This window comes from Maylandia zebra, linkage group LG1 (genome assembly GCF_041146795.1).
Source record: "Maylandia zebra isolate NMK-2024a linkage group LG1, Mzebra_GT3a, whole genome shotgun sequence".
NCBI classification, from domain to species: Eukaryota; Metazoa; Chordata; class Actinopteri; order Cichliformes; family Cichlidae; genus Maylandia; species Maylandia zebra.
In genome coordinates, this window is record NC_135167.1 from 13,476,166 (window position 1) to 13,502,520 (window position 26,355).

Consider the following 26,355-nt stretch of genomic DNA (forward strand, 5'->3'; position numbering starts at 1 on the left):
TTTTTCATTACACATCAAGTTGTTGAATTGAACTGGGAAGCTTTGTGATAGATATTCTTTGGACAGTGTAACTGACACATATGAATAGCGTAACCCTAGCAATGTTAATTAAGTGTAAAGAATTTGACAAGCGCAATGAATTTACCTTTTTTTCTACAAGTAGTTTTTTTTCTCTAGTTGTTAAATGGTCACCACTGGAGTTTGCTTATTAGCTCATCAGCTCAGGCTGCAGTGAGACAGTGTCTGCTACTCACAATCCAAACTACGCAGTCTGAAACAAAGCTCATTTACTACATTCTGAAGCTTCGAATCTTTATAAAATCGAATTAATGTTTTAGATCTTGTAGCAAGCTGATCACTGAAACACAATTGATAAGATACCAACTACCGTCAAATAGCTTGTGAGGTTTTCGGAAAAGTCATTGTTTTGAGGAATTGTACACTTCTTAACTAAAAAGGCTTCATGAACTATGTGCAGCTTTTCTTTCAATGAAATCTCTGCAGTCTTCACTACCAACAAATTTATTCTGCAGGTCTGCCCTATAGACTTCTCTGACTCTCCAGCTTAGTAAGAAAGCTCTTTATACCAGACAAACACATTGATTGATTGACTGGTTTATTGACATTTTGAATGAAATGAATCAATGAAGCAATAAGTACAATGTAAACATAGAGCCATACGAAATATCTGATGGTGGATTATGAGCCAAAATGTGCACTGCCGTCTGCATTACTGCAAGACACTTCAAGGCAAATTCAAAAAAAATGTTGATATAAAAATACACATTTTACAAAAGGTGTCTGTGTTACATTAAATATACATTACATTAAAAATAGTGTAAAGAGCACTTACATACAAAAGACAGAAATCTTGTGCGCTTAAGCATACTTGGACACATAGCTAAATATAGGATGTACAGATACTTTGCTTACAATGTTGTTTCAGTGCATTTTCTACATCTCATTTATCATTCAGAATGCAGGACCAGTCATGGCTTTACTTTCGAAGCAGTGCTCACCTCGAGCCCTGCTGTATTTATGGCCATGTTCCTCTGTGGATGATACAATTTCCAATTCATTAAGCTGGGTTTTGTTTGAGAGGGCTTGCAAATTAAAGTGCCGGATGCATTTTTTTCACCCTCTTTACACCCTTCATTTGTGTGGCTCGTTCTCTACCCTTACACAGCGGAGTGTTGCAGTGAGCATGACTTTGTCTCTAAACCTCTAATATAGAGCCTGGCTCCTCAATGCCCTCCACTGTGTGTGTGTGTCTGTCTGTCTGTCCTTTTTAATCTAACAAAGAAACTCCACCCAACTGTGTTCTTTCATTAGCTTTCCACCAATGCACCCTACCAAAACAAGCAGAAGTACTTGTTTACTGTGTAACAATACACAACAGGCATAAACAATCTGATTCAGCAAATAACCATCTCTGTTATCCTGTTTAACCTCTTTGCTCATCCCTTATGAACTGATTGTTTAACCATTGGAGCCAGTAAGCCAGTAAGGCTTTTTTCTTCCAACAATAGCTATTTTTTCAGGATAGCTTCTATTCAGACCAAACAGCCACTTCGCAAGCGCATGGCACAACATAGAAGAGCCACCTCCACGGGACAAGATTTAGCAGTTCATCTGCATCTTAAGGACAAAGGTCACTCTTTCGAGGATGCCAATGTTCACATTTTGGACAGAGAGGACAAATGGTTTGAAAGAGGAGTGAAAGAAGCCATCTATGTCCACTGTGAGCGACCATCTTTGAACAGAGGTGGTGGTTTACGACACCAACTGTCTGCCATCTATAATCCAGTTTTGAGATCCCTTCCCAGACGCCTTAACGACCACTCACATCCTGGGCCATCTGACCTCAGGAAATCACATGATAGGTTGGGGCCAGGTTTCACAATGAGCTCACCCGCAACCCTGCGTGATTGTGACCCACACCCGTTTTCACACCTTGGCTCATGTGATTAGGTAGAGGATCATCAGGGGGTCCTTTTGTCCCTCTATGGGGGGAAACTCCCACTGGGTTTAAATCTGGGACTCTCCACCATTTGACCTTAGAACTGAAGAAGCTTCTCGGATGAGAGGTGAAACGTCTTCAAGCAACTTAAAGAAGTCCAGACGCTTTTCTTTGCAAGCTCCTTAGACTTCTATTTAGATAATTTTCAAAGAAACCTACTTACCTTAAAATATTACATGGTATATTTGTTATTTTGATTCAGAGACCACACTATCAGCTTTATAAGCTATATATACACTATACAGGTACTGATGTGCTTTTACTTAATGCTAATATCATCATGTTAATTGTAATTTTCTGATGTTTATCATCATGCTAAACAATGCAGATATAAACTCAGACACTGCAAAAGGTGATTGGAATTGTTAGGAGTTTTTTTTATTTCTTGGAAACTATGCAATGTTTATTTGGACATTTAAAAACGATAACTTCAAAGTAGCAGAAAAGTCAAGAGATTCTTCAAGGCGTTGGTAAAGTCCTTTTGATAACCTTTTGATAATCAAGGAGCTGGTGATTAATAATGTTATTTTGATAATCCATCCAGTTATCACATTTCATCTTTCACCAAAATGAGAAGCTGATTTAAATTCTCAGACCTATATTGTTGGTACAACTAAATACAAAATGCCACATTTTGGATGTGCTGTTATGGTACCAATAGAGGCACACCTAAATTTAATAATATAAATAAATATGTTTTGACTAATGTCACAGGGAAATCAAAAAAGCAGAGTGTGTATTAGATTTACTGTATTCTTTCACATTCTGTACACCATGCTCCCTTTGTTTCAGGTAGGAACAATATTTTAATATTGCATCCAGCTCCCTTTTCACCTCCCCACAATTTCTGTCAGTTAATTTGTACAAACCACCCGATTCATAAACCCTAATAATCTGATTCAAAGTTTCACAAAGGGGGGGATGGACAATATAGAGAGAACATTAACTCAAAAATATATTTTGGTTCCTTCTTGATGACTACGTTAGTTTTGTTTTCTCCCCACACCAATAAATCCACAAAAGGGTTTGAACAGGATGCATTAAAGATTTCATTTTAGCTTTATTTATTAATTTTTTCGCATCAGTTTGTACCTTTAGTATCTTCACAATATGTGTCTCCCTGAAGTGCATTTTAAGAACTAGGCTATCTGAGTTTATCAGCAGATACAGATGCATAGAAGTGTTTCAGTAAAGTGGACAAAAAGAAGAAGGAAACTAGTGGTATCACTGAAACCTTATTCTCTTTTACAATAGAGGAGCAAACTTGGAAAGCTATATAATTGGTGGGGAGGCTGCCTGTGCGTGCACAGTGTGAAAGGACCCTGTGCTACAGATGAGCCACAGTCAGAGCAATGTGGATTGGAATACATTAGAATGTAATAGATTTGTGGCTATTCCTCACTTACCATCTGTAACTCAATGTTGTGCTGCTCTGCTCTGCCTTATCTGTCTGTGAGCTGTCAGTGTCTACTTTATGCCCCAAAAAATTGTCAGGTCTGTGTAAGAATGGATGTGCATATATAATCTTACAATAAGTGTATAAGAGCTGGGAGCCTTGTTAGTAACACTACACTTGTTGTAATATTCACATTACAAGCAGTGCAACTAAGAGTAGCAGTAGAAATAATTGAGGCAAAAATGTATTTCAAAAAGATAAAAAGTGTGGTATCAGAACAATAGTTTCTCCCCTAAATAATGTGAATGCATTTGCTTGCGCCTTTACTCCAAAGTGTATATAGAGATACCACAGCCATACATGAAATGCAACTCAATCAAGCTCCTGCTCCCAACTTATGGAGTATATGTCACTTAATACAGCTCTGAGACTGGAGGACTCCAAAGGCAAAACAATAAAGAAAAAAGAAACAGGTTAAGGCCAAGGCACAGCCAGAACTGAGACCAACAGTCAAGGGAACAGAGAAATGAGAAAGTACTTACAGAGACTAGGCAACAGAAAGTTAGACAGCACATACACATGGTTTCATTTAATTCATTAAGGATTTTAATATCCTTGATGAATTAATGAAATCTCCTGTGTATGTGAACATTTAATGTTAATTGAGATTTAAAAAGAACATAGTTCTATGCATTTGTTTTCCCTTTGGTTGACTTTTTGATAATCACAAATGGTAAAGTTTTGCTGTAATACTTTTCCAGTAACTTTTCAACAACAGAGCTGAAAGATAAGCCAGTCACTTTGGTGATTGTATTAACTGTTATCTAGCTGTTAGCACCAATGGAGAGCAAACATACTTAGCACGATGTTCTCTATCTGGTCCATGCTGAAGCAGAATACACACTTTATGCTGATTGTGCCTGTTAGTGTGTGTGTTTGTGTGCGTGTGTGTGTGTTTGTGTCAGCACATTTATGCAGAGAGTGTGCAAACACAGAAACAGATAAGCAGGCGATTCAGTGAGAGTGGGTATCAGACTAATTGGCCAGTAATAAAACCACTGGCTTAATTACTCACACGGATATTTAACTTGTTCGAAAAAGAAATCACAGGACTGGAAAAATCTGCACAAGGTCAGGGATGTGTTGTAGTAAATCAGCAGTTAGGTCACAGGATAAAATGCCTATTGCCTGTCTATTTATCTGTCCAAAAATGATTTAAGTCTATCCATTCTAACAAGTTCTTTTCAGATAAAGTCACTTGTGAATGTGAACACTGCTGTTCATCTGGACATAGGGTCCGGATGAACAGAATCAGCTTTTTGGGATCAATGCCAAAAGGCTGGTGGGAACTAAGAGTAGACCACAGCAACCTCACGAAGCAAGAGTCAGTAAATATCACAAAGACAAACATCCAACTACATGCCTCCAGAATGAAGAACTGGACAGCATCAGGATCTGACATCACCCACCCCTACTGGGTGAAGAAATGGCACCTAGCAACACAACAAAGGGGGCTGCTAATACCTGGTTCTCATCAGGACCGACTAACATAGGACAGGACAATCCTGATCATGGAGAATCTGCACAAGGGTATGACACCATTAAACTATCGACCGATTACTTGCCTCCACAACGTGGAAGCTATTCTTGGGGGTCATAATAATACAGCTGAGTAGGCACATGAGTCAATACATGAGCACAGATCAGAAAGGGACTGAAAATAACACCAGAAGGCCAGGAGACCAGGCCAGGCAGAGTGACCTGAGAAGTGCCTGGATTGACTACAAGAAATCCTGTGACTCAATGCCCCACACACTGTAAAAGGATTCAAGAATGGCGCAAACATCATTTCTGTACATGAATGACATCAACGCCAATGTCCTCAAATCTACATGAGAACATTGAAATGTGATTCGGACTTGATAATGAATGCTGCAAAGAGAGAGAAGGTAATCCAGACTGAAGTGGAGGAGCTACTAGAAGGCAGAATAGCAGATATACAGGTCACAGGCAACCAAATCCATGATAAAGACGCAAGAAGGCCTGCCACAGCTAGGGCTGTGCGATATGACCAAAATCTCATATCCCGATATAAAACATCTATCGCCCGATAACTATATAAATCACAAAAGTTTAACATTTTCTGTAAATTCTGTGAATCTCAGGTAACTGAAGTGTTTCCAGCTGGGCGTCGTGTATCTGGAGTCGAGTGTTTTACCGATGCATGAAACTATACATTTTTAGACATAGGTTGTAACGGCCGCCATTTTCTTTGCAGCGTGCTGCAGGGAAAAGCCTGTTCTAACGTTTGAGTCTAAGGTTTATTTGTTAGGACCTGACGGCTCTTATTTGCTTCTCATCGGTAAATACTCTGCATACTATTTCACGTGATTCAGTTTATTTTGAAAAGTCTCAACAGGATCTTGAGCTTTATTGTGAAAGGTTTATGTGGAAAATAAACAAGCGGACACGTGATGGTTTTTGTTGCTAACGACAATGCATAAAAACAGGCGCTTGTCCGTCCATAGTGTGGTTATATTAAATATAAGAGAAAGAGAGAACTTTAAGAAATCAATAAAGCCACTACAGTGACCATCAAAACAATGAAAAAATATTGCCGTAAATAGTTTATTTTGCAACACCACGAAACAAACAATAGCGTAAAATGGAACGATAGACGTTTTTATATCGTCATCCGATATATATCGTTATATCGAACAGCCCTAGCCACAGCCAAATACCTCCAAAACGTAATAGCCCTTTTCCACTAGTACCAACTCGGCTCAGCTCGACTCAATTTGGTTTTCAGGGTTTTTCATTCAGTAACCCTTAAAACCTATTACCCGCTTGGCATTAGGGCGATATGAGGAAAATCTAATATCACGATACTCAATATATACTGCGAAATGTCTTGAGCCCCAGCACCCCTGGTACAGGGGGAGAAGGGGGTGAGCTGCAGTTTATATCAAGTTGTGGAGGTAAGCATCAACGACACAGAGCTCTCAGTTCTCACTCCTTCTTTATTTGTCTCCAACATCAACTGCGCATATCGCGCCACAAAACACAGGAACACACTTCCTATACACTGGGTGTGAGTGGAGCCCTCTAGTGGTCCAGCACAAAGTCAAGTTTTTTATGTAAATATCAGCATGCGAGGTATCCACAGAAATATCTGAATCTCAGCTAAACGCTCATATAAACAATTTCTACAACCAACAAACAGCGAAAATAACAAAAAATTTAAAGAGTAGTTACATAATTTTCCAAAATGTGCCTAAAGACAAACAACAAAGCAGCAAACTTGCTTGACTTTATGTAACCAAGCAAGCTGCACACAAAAGCAGAGATCTCACAGATTCCAAAACTGTTAGTTTCGTCATGCTCCGATGAAAATTCATTGAACCAGCCGCAAAAGAAGACCAGAAATATGCTTCTTGTTCTGTAAACAATAAAATGGAATAGACTTACCGTGCTGTTGCCGTTGTAGCTCCTGTCACAGCTGGTATAAGTTTTTTTTGGTGTGGGAGACGTTCACATGCAGATTTTAAAACAGTCTTAATTTGGCAGTAGATGACTTTTCAGCTGACGGAATCATTTTGTGATACTGCTACCTTTTGTTGCAATAGTTTTATGGCATGTTTTGTACATTTCCGCATTTTATTTGACATCCTTGTGAAATCCAAACAACGACCAACGAGGCCATATTTTTCTCTAAACACGCAGGCTCCAGGTAGAAAATTTTCTGGTTGGGAGGGGGGATTAATGATGCATTTGCAGTGTGTGGGAAAAAAAATTCTCACACTGAATTATGTGGAGACAGCTTAATATTTCCATGGCAACCTATTCTCTGTCGTTACATAAAGCTATTTTAACCATGGTACGTAGAAAAGACGATATATCGAGTATATTCAATAGATCGCTCATCCCTACTTGGCAGCGGTTCCAAATGAACTGAGTTAATTGAAAATGTGACATCAAGAGACTGTATGCCACCAATTGGCCAGTTAGTGGCATCACTTGACAAGTTATGAGAGTGACTCTCTCACAAAAATTAAAACTGCCATTTTTGAAATCCGACAGGAAGGAAATGGCTGCACAAGACCAACACCATGGTCCCTGAGTGAGTCTCACAAAAACCATAGACTGAGCAACAAACCCCCATTGTTTTGTTTATAACACATCCAAATGATGTCACATTACTTTTGGCCCCATTGCTATGTTGACCTAACACCTAAGTTGGTACTTAATTGTAATGATAAATGACCGAAATCCAGTAGAGCTGCATCGAGTCGAGCTTAGTCAAGTCAAGTAGGTACTAGTGAAAGAGGCTTAAGACAGGTGCTGAGAAGTCAGCTGAAAGGTAGGAATAGGATCCAAGCCATCAATACATAAACCATACTCCACCCAAAATCCAACACCCTGAGGCTCTATAAGCTACAGAAGGCAGGAGGGCAAGGATTATTGAGTGTCATAGCCACAATCCAGGATCAAAACTGAGAATCTGTGATTACATCAGAAAGATGACCTCCCTCACTCGTGAAAAGAGCCACTCCAATAATACCTCAGGACACTTTTACTTGCCACTTAAACCTTGTAACATTTGATGATGTGGCATCAAAACTGATACCACATTTGCTGGTGCAAACCTCTGTTTTGGTGTCAATTTAGTTGGTTGTGCACTTCTTGATTTTTGTAAACTGGAGCATGGTGGTGCTGCCACTGAACCTGGGTTGAAGAATTGTTTTGGTTTTACCCCCATTTTAATAATATATCTGTTTCAAAGCTCACATATTACACAGTTGGGTATTTTGCAACAGTTTGAAAATATGAGACGTTGTGAAAAATAAAACTATGGAAAAAAATACTCTGCAATGCCTTCTTCTAGTTCTGATTTATTTTTCTGCTATATGAGTGCTGAGGTGGTGGCATGTTTTGAATGGCAACACATATCGGTCAGGAGAATACTACAGTTGCTACTTGCTACTTGCTCCTTAATGGCGAGCATAAATGAAAGTGACTGTTTGATGACATTGCAGCAGCACACGAAGTAGCCAATTCAAAAGCCATATTGGCACCTTTAGGCAGCTGATAACAGAAAGCCATAAGGAACAGGAAAGGGAAATATCATGGACAACCAACCCCCCTGCATGAGATGTACCATAAACACATAGTGGGAGCAGATGACATTAATAAATCCTACCAGTGGCTAGAAAAGGCCAGTTTAAAGGACAGCACAGAAGCTCTGACAAAGGCAACCTAAGAACAGCCTAAGCACCAGATCGGAAAAGGCAGGTGTCTACCACAGCTAACGGGCCCCAAGTTGCAGACTGTGGGAGAGTAGCCAACACATAGTAGCAAGATGCAAGCTGGGACCACATACACAGAGAGGCACAAGCAAGTGGCTGGGAAATTATACAGGAACATATGTGCATCATATCAACTGCAAGTTCCCAAGTCCTTTTGGGAGGTATTCCCAAAGTAGGTTGAGATCAATGGTGCTAAGATCGTGTGGTTAAAAAGAAGAAAAATGTTGTGTATCTAGCCCTAGCAACTAATTTATCGACTAAGCATTACTATATGAATAAAACATTTTATTCCACACTTTTTGAGAATCTTTAACAGCTTTTAAAAGGGTAAACCCACAAATTCCAATCTGACAATTTAAATGTTGCTGCAGAAATCAGGACATATCAGACCAGGCAACATGTTTTCAATGTTTTTCAATTTTTGTGTGAATTGTAACCTCTGCTAAGCTTTGTGTTTGTAGCCTTAGCAGATCACTGAGAAGGGCAATCTGCTTTAGGGCTGTATCCTTTAAACTGATGTGTTGTGTGTTGTCCACTGTTGCCTCACAGCACAAATTCCTGAGTTCAACCAGATTATCATCTGGCCAGGGTCTTTCTTTGTGGTGTTCTGTGAGGATGTTCTCCCATGTCTCTGTGGCTACTATGGCTTCCTCCCACAGTCCAACCACATGCAATTAGTGGGGTTGGGTTAATTGGTGATTCTAAATTGCCTATAGGTGTGAATATATCTGGGAATGCTTGTCTGCCTTTCTGTGTTAGCCCTGTGACAGACTGACGACCTGTCCCGGTGTACCCTGCCACTTGCCCTTTGGCAGCTGGGATAGGCTACAGCCCCCCATGACCCTGAATTGGATAAATGGATGAAGATGGATGGATAGAGGGCTAGACATTCCTAAACCTTGTGGAAAGCTGTACTAGAAGAGTTTAAACTGTTATAAATTAAGGAGGTGGGTCACCATCATATGAAACCCTATGCATTAAGAACCAGATGTCACTGACGTTTATATGTGTGTGAAAGCAGATGAGTGAATACTTTTGGCAATATAGTGTATAAAGGCTCTTCTTAGTGCTTCATGATCACATAGCAACCTATTGCTTTCTCTCTTTTACTTTGTTTCTCTTACATTAGATACACACACACACACACACACACACACACACACACACACACACACACACACACACACATGCTCTTCCTACTCTAACTCAGTATATCTTGATCACTTTAAGAAAGAGCCCATTTACAGATAATAGGATAGTAGAAATACCAAATAAATACTTTTAAGGATCCCTGTGATGGACTAGGTAGCAATATAGAGAGTTCATGATAACAATGATAACATACACTATATATATATATATATATATATATATATATATATATATATATATATAATCTTTTGAATCCACAATTAATTAGTCACTTCTTTTTTTATCTTTATCTTTCTTTTATTTCTCTGTAAGTAAATGCTTCTCTGAGTCTGGAAGATAGCTTGCATGTGAATGAAGGAATTGTCATTTTTTTGATCCTTTAAACTCATGTATTTTATATATATATAAAAATACTAAGCGTTAAATTCCTTAGTGGCAACATTAGCTTGTTGTTCACCTTGACTATTAACTTGTGATATCTTCTGGTCTGTATGAATGGATAGCTTAGCTGCACCAGTTTAAAACGTAAAAACAACAATTAGTATCAGGGAAGTATCTCTTGTAAAATGTTGTGAATTTAAAACAGTCTGAAGCTGCATTTTCTGATTCCACTTGCTTCTTGTACACGAGCCATTCCTGTCTCTGTTGTTCTGTATGACCTTGCTTAGCCAAAATCAATAGTTGTGATTTTTAAGTCACTTTGATTCCATCCGATGCCAATGAACATTAGTATTCATGAGGACAGCTCACGGTCTTCAGTATTTACCATTTTCAAATAAAGTTGCATTGATTATCTGATTCTGTCTTTTTGGCCCACCTAATATTTTGAATTTGGAATGATAAAAAGAATATATTTTATTAAACTATGACTGACATAAGCTAAACATGGAGGCTAAACATGTAACGGTGGGAAAGGCAATAAGATTATCACAGAAGAGTCTGTAAGTGCTACCAGGTCTTTGGGGCTATATAGCTGCCCTTCCGTTAAATCTCAGGAAAAACTCTTGGAATAACTGAGGCATTCAATTTAAAATCACATATTTGAAATCCATTATGGCACAAGAAAGGTCACATTTTCATGCCAATTCATCCAATATCTATTGGAATGCTTTCGTCAAAATGTGGTGCTATTGTTAAAGTTACAGGATTACTAAACTACTGTAGGCTGTTACTGTCTGAAGGTTGATTATACTTGATTATATTCCACATACCCAACATAGTATCATGTAATTATAAGTAAACAAAGTGGCAGTTAAGGCACAAATTTTATGGCAAGTCATTGTCAGTTTGAACTAGTTAGAGTGAAGATGTCATTCTTTGAGACTACGACATAAAATTAAACCTTAAAATATGATTACTAATAATTTAATAAATAAAAAGTGTGCTATTATTACACAATTTCATTATACCAGCCTGTACATACATTTTGTATGTGCAGTGTGTGCGTGCGGACTTCACTTGTTTTGTTCAGCTAAAATCAGAAAACTGATAGTACAGTTCATCCAGGTGATTGGAAGTAATGTTGGAAATGTTGCTTACTCTAATGAGTTTCAATTTCTGCTGCAACATTTGGATGTAAGGGCCAGGATGTGTAGTAATAAACACGGATACATCCTGCATCATATGAACAGTTTAATCTGCTGCTGGTGTAATGATGAGGAAATTGATTATGGAAATTATGCAATTATGAGGAAATGAAACAATTTCCTCTGGGATCAATATAACGTATTGAGATTCTGACTGATTCTGATGATGTGGTGGATAGTTTTTCTTAGTACACATTGGGCACCTTAGTGCCTGATGACCATCATTTAAACACCACTGACTATATGCATCCCTTTATGATCACAGTGCAAACAGTGGAAGTGGCCGCTTCTAGCAGGATAAGGTGCCATGTCAGAAAGCTTAAATAATCTCAAACTGGCTTCTTAATCATCACAACATGAACTCAATCGTAATCAAATGGCCTCCACAGTCACCCGATCTCATTCTAAAAGAGGACCTTTGGGATGTAGTGGAACATGAGATTCTCATTCATGTGCAGCCACTGTGTAATTTTATCATGTCAATATGCACCAAAATCCAAAAAGAATTTTTCCAGCATCTTGTTGAATCTGTGCCAGGAAGTCAAATGGTAGTCCAACCTGGTATTAGCAAAGTGTAACTAAAAAGGTGACCAGAGAGTCTCTGTTATGTTTACTATCGCACAGACTAGCGTGTGCAGAAAGTCATAAAACTGTGTGTGAAAAGAAGATGTGACATTTTTTTTGTATAGTAAATCATTCTCGTGAGACCCTGAAACATTTATCAGAGCAATTCAGCATTGTACCCTCAGATTTCTGCCACTGAAGTAGCATTTAAAAGCGCGACAGTAGAGCAGTGTTTGATGAATAATGTAAAGAGGACAATCATAAGAATGTAGAAGTTTTCCCCCCTAGAGTGTAGAATAAACCACATAAGACCTCCAGTGGTTGAATATCAAACAAGTGAAATTCACTCCTCAAGCATAACAGAATGTTTCCTGTGTAAGTTTGCCACTCCTTTGAGAGCAATGCACATGTTAAAGTGTGTATGTGTGAAGCTCTCAGCCATGAGATGCACTGGTACTCTCAAGAGGAAAGAAAGAATGGAGGTAAGACAGGTAGAAAAAGTAAAGTCCTGAATTGTACTTCTTTAAATGTGATTCTCTTAATCTCTGTTTTAAAGCTTACTGATGGCTCAGTTTTTGAAAAACTTGAGTTATATAACTGAATACAATGTACCAGAGATTAAGTTAAGTTACTAAAAGATACTTAGGAATAGGTTTGTGCAATACACCCCCCAAATATAGTCAATCTTTCAAAAACAGTGCAAATAATCGGGTCAAATATGAGCAGATCTGATGATGGAATTTTATCCACGTGTTTATCTCTGTGAGCAGCAAGGCAGGTTTGATCGGGAGAATCAATATGTTGATGTTGGTGCAAGTGGAACTCTTAACCTAGGGGCAGCTGTAGCTCAGGAGGTAGGACAGGTTATCTACTAATCAGACGGTTGGTGGTTTGATCCCTGTCTGCTCCAGCCTGCTTACCAAATAACCGATATCTGCTCTCTGATGCATCTATTGGCGTATGAATGTGTGTGAGTGTTAGAAAAAACATAGAAAAAGCTTCGAAAAAAGTGCTTTGAGTGCTCAGGTAGAGTAGAAAAACACAATATAAGATCCATTTATCTAACTCAAAGATTGAACCAGTGTTGTGTCCATGCATGACAGACCACAAATATAAAGAACCAGTTTTAAATTGTATTTTTAGGCACATATTAGACATTGTGTACAGTGTGCGGACAAGTGGAGGACAAAGTGTCAGCACTAAAAAACTATCCACAGCAAATGAACAGTATTTTGAAGTCATGTCCTTAGGAAGTTAAAAAAAAAGTCCAGCAAAGACATGCCACAAAGACATGCCAGGATCTGAGAGATGAATCTGTTGCTTCCGTTGATCTACTGAAGCCTCTTCAGGAATGGTCTCAGTGGAAGGCTGGCTTCTAAGAAGCCATGCTTAAGGTAAAAAAACATGGAAAAAAGTTGAGATATTTGAAATTACACAAGAACTAAACTGATAATCAATGGCAACAGGCCTTATGGAGTGATGAATCAAAATATAAACATGATTAAAGCAGTGTGGGATCATCTTGACAGAGAACAGAACAAAATGCAGCCAACATCCAGAGAAGATCTTTGTAATGTTTTTCAAGAAGCCTGATGAACTATTGCTTAAAACATTCTTAAAAATAAAGAGAGTTCAGACTATGCTGAAGAATGAAGGTGGTTATATCACTGACTTTCAAGTTTTTTAGTATTGGACAAGCTCTGACTTTGCCTTGTGCACTGCATGTATGTTTAGACATGTTTCATTTTTCTATAATCCAAATAAAAATAAAGAATTGGGGGGTGGCTTAAGAGTTTTGCACAGTACGGTACATTGATAAAAAGTTGCTTCCTATATTGGCAACTCCCTCTCCCTCCGACACTGTTCTGTACTCTCACATCAAAATTCCAGTACCGAGTACCAGAAATAAACGTGACCCTGCTAAACATTTGGGGTGGCAAAGCTTTTAGCACCAAGCTCACAGCAATTCACCCACAACAATCCTGCATATATTCTAACAAAATTTCCCCATGCCATTGCAAATGAATAAGCAGATACTATTACTGCCATACCAGGTGCAAAATAAGAGATTGTTTTATTTTTAAGCATTAGTTTCATTATTGTGTTTTTATAGGAACATTATGGCAGCATGTAGTTGACTTATTCATAGTGAGAAACCCAGAAAAAATATATTAATGCAAACCTTGGTAACTGTATATTGATTGTAGGTGACTTTCTCAATGTAACAGGGATTTCTCAGCAGCAAAACGTGGAACTATCAGCAAGGAACTCTGGTAAATCTTTGAATTAAGCAGGCACAGTGACAAGCTCATCTGCCTTCCTCATACAAGTCCAAGACGACTGCAGTCAAAGTCAGTAAGAAATCCTACCTCCCCAGTGTCGGAGAAAACAAATGAAGGAGAACAGTGCAGCCCCGAACCATTCAGCTCAAACCACTCCACCTAGCTCTCCACTAAGAGGCAGCTTAGAGTAGAAAGCACACATTAATTAAACTTCTATCAGTACATCTCTGCCTAGTTGAGTTGAGGGAGTAAAGGAGTGGAGGAGAGAGTAAAAAGAAAAAGAGATGGGAAGAGAAAAAAAGCTTTATGTCAGCTTTGATACTGTGCATGCAAGATGACAGGATTGTTTCTAATTATTCATTTTTTAAACATATAAGAGTAAGTTATAATATATAAAAATCAATACGAATGTCAGTGAGGAAAAAAACAAAATACATATACTCGCATGCATGGACCTGACTGTGACAGAGAGAACAGCCTTGTCTCAAACAGACCTTGCAGTTTATTGTGAGAATAGAAAGCCCTCCTGCTAAAGCCAAAGGCTGAAACTTAGAGCAAATAATTTGAGTAAAAATAGCCGAAAACCTCAACTATATGACACCCATCACTTTTCTCAGCTCTTTACACTGAAGTGAGCAAGCTAAACAGGAACAGCCTGTTATAAGAAGGTCAAGAGCAGACAGAGCTGTTATACTTACTGTACATTTTTACATCCGATATCTATTTTAGCTGCCATAGAACAGCAATCGGAGTCAGTGTGGGGAGATACCAAAATAACAGGCAGAATGACAAAAAAGACAGACCAAAAGTAACGGATAGGAAAAGAAAGTGCTTGCAAAAAAAAAAAAAAAAAAAAAGGCGTTTATAGACAGCGATAATGTTAATTCAAGTGAGAAGATAATCGCACACTTCAATGGAGTGTAAATTACTTCTGATTACTGTATTCATTGTGATGGTATTACTTTGTGGTGACATCCGAAACTGTGGTGCTGAAAGACAGAAGCCATTTGTGTCGCTTCATTAAACTTGTGCAAACATTTTAAAGATTAGGCATGCATACTCTGGGAATCCTCTCGATTATTAGTGTAATTTATTAGTGTGAAAGCATTTTTTTGTGTATATATATATATATATATATATATATATCGTTAGCTTCATAGCATAATTGCCTAAGTCATTTGACTAAGTCAATGACTTAGGCACTTATGCTATGAAGCTAACGATATATAAATAACTTCTCAGAATTCTTGCTTAATATGTTTCATCTGCCATTAATTGTTTAGCAGAAAGGGTTCATCCAAACATCATCTCTTCAACCTATAGTCAAGCTATTTACTTCTGTTCAGCTGTCCTCAGAACAATTTAGTGACTTTACTCCATTATTATGACAAGTTGACAGTCATCCAAACATGTTTTTCTATTAATCAACGTAGCATTAAAAAAAAAAAATCTTGCTGTATACAAGCGCCTTCTGATTTGGTGTATTTTGTAAAAGAAAAATAAGTGGCAACAACCTGTCTGAATATTAAATTTGACAAGAAATACTTTGCAGTGCAACGAGTAACTCATGAGCTACAATTATTTACTGTGCAGGAATGTAAATGAACATAAATAAATGCTTTGTTTCTAGTAAAAAGTATGGTCTGGGTTAACAACACTAGATTCAACCACTTGAACTCCATTTCAAAGTCTCAATACTAAAGCCTTTTTTTAAACTCAAGCTGATTTGTTATCTTTAAAGACATGCAGATAGAGTCCCAGATTTAAAAGGGGCTTTATTCATAAGCTTGAAAAGCCTGCTTCATTTTACTGTTTTCTTGCCAAAAGTTAGATGACAGCAGTTGGTCAGCTTAACTAAGCGCAAACTGTAAACTGAAAAACAACTAGTTCAGCTTTAAGTAAAGACAGTAAAATCTGCCAACCAGACAATGACTATTTAATGTTTAGGCTAACCAACTGCTGGCTGTTGCTTCAAATCCGGCATAGAACCGCAACTCAAAATATAATATAAATACTTTATACTTAAAATATAGTCAGAATCCGAAGTTACAATGATATAGGGAGTATATATAATATATATGAAAAGAAAAACGTCTCTTATTTGAGCAACTGGTTAAATTAATTAATAGACACCATGTATTTAGAGTATGTGTAGGGTATTGCTCTCATCCAACACTGTCCTCACCCCTATTTGAGCGTTCTTTCCCATGTAACAAGAGGCACAGAAGCATTAATAATAATAATAATAATAATAATAATAATACTACAAATAATAATAATAATAATAATAATAATAATAAACACATCTATTTGTTGAATAGTTTTTTTATTTATACCTCTTGGGTAAAATTTCAAATATATTCTCCTTTAAAATGCTCAATTACATGACAGAGATGTACAACACGCAGCATCGTTTGCTACCGCTCTTTCTTTTCTACCCGTTAAAGGCGCATTTCACATATTCTGTTCCAAAATGGATCAATATATCGACTGCTGCATGCTGTAAAATCTGACAGTCTGCACTGTGACCGGTGTGCGGGTTCCCAAAATTGACTTGATATGAAGACGATGTTCTTACAGTGTGTTACAACAGTCAGGTGAGTCACAAAAAGTAATTTATAAGATTTTAAGGCTTATCACGTTGAAGGTGTTTGCTGTCATACGACACAGCACATAGATACTATTGTGGGTGTGTTGAATATCAAAAAGTCCACTTGGACACTGGCATTCAGTTACTTGTGGACTTGCAAGATATATGCATCGGCCACATGTTAATCAATTTCAAAGTCCTTGTGTTTTTGCAGAGAGTGTACTCCATCAAACATTGAGCTGAGATGATCTTTGTCTCCAACCACATAACACGGTCTTGAACCTTCTGTTGAGAAATCAGGCAAAGGTCAAAGTATTTAGTGAAAAGGGTTATTCCGGTGTATAAACAAAGGCTGTAAGACCTAAATGATACTTTAAGGAACATCACAGGAAAGACTCTTTCAGGCATGTTCAGCACTTACATTGTGATTGTTTCACATTATATCATTTTGATGTAAAAAAAATAAAAAATAAAGTATGTCTCAATTTTTCTGTTGCTGGGAAGAATATCGCCGCAGAACTGCTCAGTGCAGACGCGTTGTTCTCTGCTTTCACATTGTTTCATGTAGGTCCACAATTGCAAGACAGTAGACATTTTATAGTAGGTGGAAGATTAACAGTCAGTGTGCCCACTCCGTTTGTTATTATTCATCTGCATGATAGCAGAAATGTGTGTTTGTGTGTCAGTGTTTGCCTAAGCCAGCAGATGAATGATATTGCTGCAAATGGAAAGTGGAAATGAGTATTTAATGGACACAAACATGATCCAAGAATTCTGTAATTTTAGGAAGACTACATTGAGCACTGGTGTGATCTAAACACTGGAGCAGATTTTATAATTACCAAATCACCAAATAACTTTATACTGCTTACATAATATTAATCCCCAGTGTGCGTATATTAAGCATTTAAATTGTTTTCCTTTCTTTGGTTCACTTTTCAATTGTTTTAAGTATATTATTATATTAAGAACATCACTAAAACCACTATTAACCATCTTTAAAAAATAATGAGTTTATGACAGATGTTACTTTAAAACAAATGAAGTAGATAGATTTATTGTATGGTACTCAAATAATGAATATCACTTGAATTCAAAAGCACGTAACTAGCATGTCATTTTATTATGGAAGATGTATGCAAAGCTTTTTATCTAGCCTAAATACATGTCCAAACTGTTCCTACATGTGTGATTACACTCAACATATTAAAAGGAATCACTGGATAGTAACTAAAGGGTTATTAAAATTGTTTATATAAAAACAAATACAAACATAAAGCCATTTAATTAAAAGTTTGTTAATTTTTTTTTTTCCAATTTAGAATTGAACAGGGATCGAGTACTGCCAGTAACAGTAAGGTGCAAAACTTGTTGGATAAAAATACAAATTTTGTAAATCTTTAAATATTGTGTTTGCCTAAAGTGACCCAAGACAGTGTTCAGAATTAATCTAATTGTATTTCTCAAAATTTATTATTTTGTGTCATACATACTTAAATCAAAAAGTAATACATTGATTTTTAATCCGGGAATACTAAATAACAATAATATGTGTATCTTTATGTGTTAACATTTTATTCCTATGTGGGACCACTAATATGATGGCTTTGCCTTTAATTATAAGTTGTCATGGAAACAAAAAATGAAAAATGAAAAGCATTTGCATCTCTTTGTGAAAAAGATAATGCATCATACAACTTCCATCTTTAACTCTCAGTTCTAACAGTGTTTACCTTGTTATTTCTAAGGACAAAGAACTATGAGGAATGATATGATGTAAGCATGATAAAATGCCACATATAGCAATGCTTAGTCATATTTCTAAAGTGCATTATCTACTGCACTGTTATTGTGCTCATTAATGCTTCTGATGATGCTATACAACTTAAGCTGATATGAATGCCTCATGTAACGCATTTGCCTACAGACAAGGTGGGGAGACAATGAAATCAATGCAAAAAAAAACAAAACAAAAAGAGCCACTATGCTGTGTTGTGTTCTATAAATTGATGGCTATTTTGAAGACATTACCAGGAGCTGAAAATATTTTAGGCCACTTGCAGAATGAACAATCTACATTTACAAGAAAGCATCTCCCTAGAATTCCCCATCAAGTAATTCAAATTAACTCATCCATCAGATGCACTTATCAGATCAAAGTAAATGGATAACGACAAAGCTAAAGCTAAGATACAGGACTATTTTTGTAATATGATGATTTGCTCAGAGTAGGCTTCAAAGGGCTTCAGTGTTCATATAATACAGTGCAGTCTGTGGTGTTTCACAGAGATATCCTACATGTGTTGCACAACTTTGCAGCAATTACACAATATGATTTTATACACATAAGCTGTGCAAGCAGGCACATAATCTCTTCTATTTATGAATGAAAAAAAATTATGAATAATGTATATTATTTACCAACTACAACAAAGAAAACAGATATAAACAAAAAAGTGAAATAAATTCAATGATGAACTCGCTGTGACATAATGCAGAGAAAAGAGATGAATAACATTACACATGGTGATGAAGATGATCAGCATCAGCAACAGCTGAAGCACAGTACAGAAAAACTGAAGCACACTAAAAATTTAAATGGCTACAATTACCAGAATTACACTGGTAACTGCAATAATTGATGAAAGATGACAGATAAAACCTTTCTGCTGTGCTTTGGACACAATGATTTTTTTCAGAATACTTTTAAATGCAATGAGAACAATTATGTAGATATATAGATATGAGTATTGCTTAATTTTAACAATCATATCTATGGGACTATGAGAAGTGCTTATAATACAGACATTCAGTAATTAAACAAAGAATGTATTATTCAATCCACACTGCACATCTGGCAGAGACTGCTAATCTTCTCCACCTTTGACGCATTGGGTAGGGGAAATCCATACATGACATTCAATAACCCGCGAAAGAAGAAGTGCCGAAACTTACTCCAGGCGCTTATCCATTTCCCATAAAACACCACAATTTGCTTTATGTTTGAGGCACGTCTGCCTGCTGTGTTCTGATTAATTCAGATATTTGACTCCTATATCTAGTAAAAAGAAGTTAATGAAATAGACAGTACAAAAGTAAAAGTTGCATCTACCAGCCAAGGTTTTCCTCCTGTGTTCCTCATCGGATGACGTGTGTTTGACAGTGATTTCAGCAATGAAAACGGAGTGTTTATTTGTTTATGTCTGGGTGTATATGTGTACTCATCTGTATCTGCGAAGAAAATTTGAGGTTACCAGTTGGTTTGGGTCATTTTTGCATTTCCATTCACGTGCTCAGTCAGGTTCTGGATCACAAATCATCCTCTCTGCCTCTCATAAATATGAATGTAATACTTTAATTACCTTGACCCTCATGATGCCATAACAGAACAAAAAAAGCAAATATCAAAAACACTGAATAGGTCTGACAAATTGCAATATCACATAAGAAATTGAATAAAATCCAAAGGAACAGCAGAGGTTGTATAAACGTTGTGCTTCTTTAATTTCACTTTGTAAAGTCCTCCACTGCCCTAGCTGTGTTTTTGTTTAACCTTCATTTTATTTAATATATATTTATTTATATATATGTATATATATATATATATATATAAGATAAATGTACACGTATGAGGTTCGTCTCTTGTGGCAAGCAGAGAGGCTACCAAGAGGCTACCAAGGACACCCTTCTTTTATCCTCAGTCCTGGTTTGTCATTTCCTCAATGATTGATTTATTTATTTATTCATTCAGTCATCAGTTTTTAGTGTCTCCTTATCAATCAGTAGCTCCCATGGTGCCAAAGGCTGGTCCGGAAGGGAGACTGTCTTTGTGGAAAAGGTTGTTTTGACCACTTTCCCTTTTCTCTCGCTCTTTCTTTAACTTTCTTCCTAGAATCCCCGTTCCCCCATTTCATTCCCTCAGGTCCTTTGTCATCTTTGGTTGAGTGTCCGACACTTTGGTGTGTCTGGGGAATAGGGTGGAAGGACTTCCGAGGATAGCGGTTCAAGGGAGTGAAGATACATGAAGGGTACACATATGGACCAAGAAGGATGACAAAGGAGAGAAAAAAGACAAAGTTGACAAAGTGGCACACTGACATGGATAAAGAGAATCTAATCAAGGGATAAAGGAGGGAATTTCAAGTCTCTATGTCAAAGACCATTAAGTATGTTAACCTTAAATACAGTATGAGCATTGATTGGTTATATGAAGCGAATAGGTGAAATATTAAAAAAAAAAGAGAGCAGAGGACAAGAAGATAGACAAATACATAGTGTTTCTTGTTGGATGCATGAAGGACAGAAAGACTGCAATAACTGAAGAGGACAGACAAGTAAATGGACAGGTACGCAGAGGAAAAGACAGGTACAGGGGAAGAGAGAGAAGTAAAAGAGCGCAAGTCAGGGCAGTGTCTGTCAGCACAGACAGTTGGTGGTGCTATGGGGAGTGCTCATCATCTGAAGAGTAGTGAAACAAAGCAGGAGAGGCCAAAGGCCAGCCATTTAGCCAGTGGGAGTGGGTGTGATCCTCCAATCAGAACTACAAAAAAACAAACAAAAAAAGAGTCATGTTAGCACAGAAATAACATATTAGCAATTTTTAACAGCTTCTGCTATCAAGATTAAATAATTCCAGTATTCTTCCAAAACTGGCCTGTGCTATAGAAATGTAGGCCTTAGTAAGGTTCATTTCTGCTACGCTAACTTACTTTATGTTCAGAATAAAAAAAGAGATACAAAACCATAACCTAAAAACCCCTCATATCTAGGGGCACAGATTGCAATAGTATACATTTTAAAAAAATATTGTCTATCACACACAAAAAAAATCTACTATGTTTTTTTTGCAGCTGGCCTTATTGCATATTTATGTGTCTAGTTTGGGAGGAGACTATTTAAAGAATCACACGCATGTGAAAAAAACATGTAACAGGAACAGTAACAGCATGTTTCCTTCGTGCCTGTGATATCTGCCACAAAGAATGTTCATTGCTTTGGAATAAGAGGGGGTAATGTTTTCAGAATAATTCTCACAAATGGATGTCTCAAATTTATGAGTATGGAGCCAAAAGTCTGGCTATGTCTTGTAACTTCTCCCTAAGTCCTACATTCCATCTGAGTCTTAACTCATATGACTCATTAATAACTCATTTTCCCATTAATTCGCAATACAAATCTGATTCCAAAAAGTTGGAACGTTTGGATGTGTAAACAAAAAGAGAATGATAAGATGACAATGAGATTTTTAATTACTTGCAGTCTCATAAACCAATTTTTTTTAAATGTACCATTTTAGGAAAAATAGCTCATTTAGAGTTTGATAGCAATACTAATTCTCAAAACAGATGGGACACGGCCCAGTTACCATTATGTAGTATCCCATCTTTTAGCAACAGCTTGTAAACAGTTTGTAAACTTGGGAATTTGGAACTATGGAGACGTTTTGTGCCATTCTTGTCTGATATAGGATTCTAGCTGCTCAAAAGTCTTGAATCTTCTGTGCTCCAAAACCAGTGTATACCTTTTCAAATGTGCAAGCGGCCAATTCCATAGACACTAATGCATACCATCAAAAATGCAAAGATTTGAACTGAACAAGCCAGATAGACCATATCCTTTCAGTCCTTCAGTTCTGGATCATGTTCACATATGGCTTCTTCTTTGTACGATAGAGCTTTAACCTGCATTTTTGGATGGCACGACGAACTGTGTTCACAGATAGTTATTTTTCAGAAGTGTTCCTGAGCCTATGCTGTCATTTCCGTGAGAGAAACATGATTGTTTTTGATGCAGTGCTGCTTGAGAGCTCATGGACATCCAATATTTGTTTTTCAGCCTTGTCCCTTGCACACAAGGATTTCTTCATATTCTGGGAATCATTTGACATTACAGCTAGCAAGATCATTGGTTTCAACATCCGCCTCACCCACAAAGCCATCAGCCTTGTGGGTGACACCTCCGAACCCTTCACAGGCCCTCTCCAGCCCCCTGCCTTCGGGGAAAAGGTACCAGAGCATCCGGGTTTGGTCCAGTAGACTGCTGATAAGCTTTACTCAACAGGCTGCCAGAAGATTTAACTCTGTTCATATATTGCCTGCAATTTTGCAGAATTTCCTAATAAAAGGTGCTTTTGTGTTAAAAACAAGTTGTCTCAATGTTTTTTCCCCCTATAATTAAATTTCAGCAGCAACAAATTTAAAAATGGCCCTTTCCTGTTGTAAGCAATATATTTCTAAAACAGTTTGCCTAAGCCTTTTACAGTACTTGTTATTTTTTAACAACCTCTTTTATTTGAACACACTCATAGCTACATTAGTAAACTGGTTTGAGTTAGCCAAATCAAATAATAACCTTTTGGTGAATATTTAGTCTAAATGCTGAGGTTAGGTAGACAAAGCCAGAAAAGCAAAATTCATCTAAGGTTTCTTGAACTTGCTTTTTAGTACAGGTCTCGACTGATGTGCTTTTTGTAATTTCCCCAGTTAAAGTAGTAGTGAACAATCACAAAGGCTTTGTAGCCATAAACAAATATATATTTTTAAAATTATAAGAAAGTTGATTTTTACATCTCACCGGAATTAACTGGTTGCAAAGGCTGTATAAACAGGATGGTTCAGAAGGTTTTCTGAGATGAAGACGACTTTTAGTAAGAGATGTATGTGACAGTTTACTGAAATCTAAAAACTATCAAGGACACTTATACTTTACATAATAATCATCAATGATCAAGGATACAAGGAACATTACACTAAAGCAGACAGCAAGCTTTTTTGTGACAAAACTGTCATAGAAGACAAACCGAAGATTGAAGACAAACTAAGTAAATAACTGTGCGTGTGATGATTGTGTTTATCTATGTGGCTTAAGACTTCCTTAAAGCCTGCGGGTGTGTTGTCTGAATCTTGTATGATTGTATTTGTTTTATTGTGTTCCTTTTGATATTTTATGTCTCTTTTATTGCATTTTTAAATGCATAACATGAATGTAAATTGGAGCTAGCCTTCAATGATTTTTTGACTCTAAACAAATTGAATTTTATTTGAGCATTAAAGAATGCCCTGAAGTGGTAGTTTTACTAAGAAGTATCATGTGAAAATTATCAAACTGTGTTGTGAATGTTATGAAGAAAGAAGGAGGGTTTGTAGAAAAAGGTTCACAGAAACTGTCAGGGAAGAAAGAACAGGTTGTATGGAGAAGAAAAGATGAGAAGACAGTCATGGCTGAGAAGGTGGTTGAGTAAACAAGAGAAACAGAAAGCTTCACCACTCAGATCCCATACATTGCCCTGACAGCTCCGAGATTTTAATGGGAGTAAAGAAGTTACGATTGATGTCATCATCAATATTTGTTGAACCGTTTTCCTTAGCTTTTTTCTGAAGGTCGTGATTGTTAAAGCACAGTTGGAAGACACAATGCAGACATTTTTTATATGGTGTAATCGAATTGTTCAGATTTGTTGAATTTGAAAATTAAAATACCAACTCAGACACAGCACACAGGATCATCTAAAGCTTTCATTTATATTCATTTATATATACAGTCCTATAAAGCAAACTACAAAACACACATACAATACACACCCTCCTTTAATACATAAATTACAAATGCAAGCTGTTCAGACACAGTTTCATAAAAAAAAGCATGGGTATTGTATTTAAAAGATCAATATGATTTCATATCAGGGGTCCATCCTTCAGGCAGAAAATCAATATTTGTAATAAATTTTGTATCTGTATGCAGAAGACACACATTTAAACAGGCACACACTGACACACACACATTCCTATAGTAGAGTCTAAAGTATGCAGGCGACCAATTGAGTGGAACATGGTGTTTAGGATACAGAGTAATAGGGCACTCAACTCCAAGTCTTTGGAAGATAAACAGGGTGCAGTCTTTTGAAATGTAGCAGAAAAGGGAGAAAACACGCTGATAAAAACACTAAAGGGCAAAAAGACATACAAGTTTCAGCAAGCCGCCATTAGTATAATTTAAGAAAACAATAATAATAACAACATGTAAAACCAGGTGGTATTCAAATACCAATCAAAAAGCAGCACACTGTAAAGAGAACTGCCCCAGAGGTTAGCAGATAAGAGCAACTTGTGTCAGCATTCACAGCCAAATTACAACCAGATTCTAAATATACTTCTACACTGAAAGTATCAAAACAGTATCAATATACACAATCATTTTAAAAACTAGAAGCAAAAATATAGCAAAATTAACTAAAAAGTATGACTAGAAAAAAATGTTTCCACTAAAGTTGACAGACGTTAAAAGAATGCATGAAATACTCGATCACTAAGCGACCCCATCAACCATATAAATTGGTTTAACAATTAAAAATTCTTCATTTATGCTTTATTCAAGATTTTAGGGCTTTCCATGTGTAATGCAGTTAAATATGCTTCCCTCTGTAGTAATAATCTCTATAATATTCTCCCTTCAGAAAAAGTAGAAAATGTGGCTGCAAATGCCAATTTTTTAAAGAGTTAATAAGAATTCTGGGTAAACACTGGCATATCTGATGAACCGTCCATAAGTCACTTGTGCTAAGAAACTGAAAAAAAGATATTATTCAGGCCTTATTGCCATAAATCACATAACGTTTCTTTTTCGACTGTAAATGATGACATGATTTTCTCATCTGCTATCCTATGTGGTGGTTCTGTTTGCAAATGGTTTTCATTATTTAACTACAGCTCTGATTTTTGATTGATATTGGAACATTGTATTTCAAATACTTTTGTCTTGCTTCCTCCCTTTCATTTAGCAAATGTTCTCTTTACGCACTCATTCATTCGTCCTATTTCCAAGACCAGGGGTGCTGGAGGTGTTGCAGCACTGCCTCTGGCCAAAGGCAGCCATCACAGCACCCCCTGGCAAATGGGAAAAAAAAGATGTCGAAACACTTTTGCCATTGATATTTTACTTGGAAATTTGTCATTCAGAAAGTTGTGTGAAATAAATTCAAATACGCTGTCCCTCTGACCCCCCCGCTGCACGTCTTTTATGCTCCAAAATGCGATTAAAAGCATGACTAAGGATAACCATGGTGCAAAAGATACTCACACACCTGCTGAAAAACTTTGGACATCAGTGCCCGTAAATTTATCAAATTAGAGAGCTTATTATAAGCTGCCCAGCACAGGTTAACAAAATAATTAAGCAGTAATTCCACAGTTCTGCCTGTGTTGCAAAGGTTTTTGATTATCTCAATCTGGCTATTGGGTGGAGTTAAATAATATCCACATTTGGACACGTTCTCGTCAAGTGTGCAAAAATGGGTTTATTTATATCTTGACTCCTCATTCTCATGAAAATTCACAGTTAGAAGGCTGGTATAGTTTTCATAATAAATTTGATCACCTGTGTGTGTGTCTGACATGTGTGCCCTGTGGGGTTTAATTAGTATCTGTGTTAAAACCTTGCGTGTAAGCTGAGGTTTTAACTTCG

At 37.0% G+C, this 26,355-nt stretch overlaps 1 protein-coding gene across 2 annotated transcripts in view; it reads right to left on the bottom strand.

Moving 5' to 3' along the window:
* Nucleotides 1-16,629: 16,629 nt before the first annotated feature.
* Nucleotides 16,630-26,355, bottom strand: part of mdga1 (MAM domain containing glycosylphosphatidylinositol anchor 1) — a 213,650-nt gene continuing 203,924 nt past the window's right edge. For both annotated transcript variants that reach the window (XM_004539549.5, XM_004539548.5), the window contains exon 18: nt 16,630-21,436. In XM_004539549.5, coding sequence (XP_004539606.1) covers nt 21,351-21,436 — 86 coding nt within the window. In that variant the 3' untranslated portion in view covers nt 16,630-21,350. The remainder of the gene's footprint in view (nt 21,437-26,355) is intronic.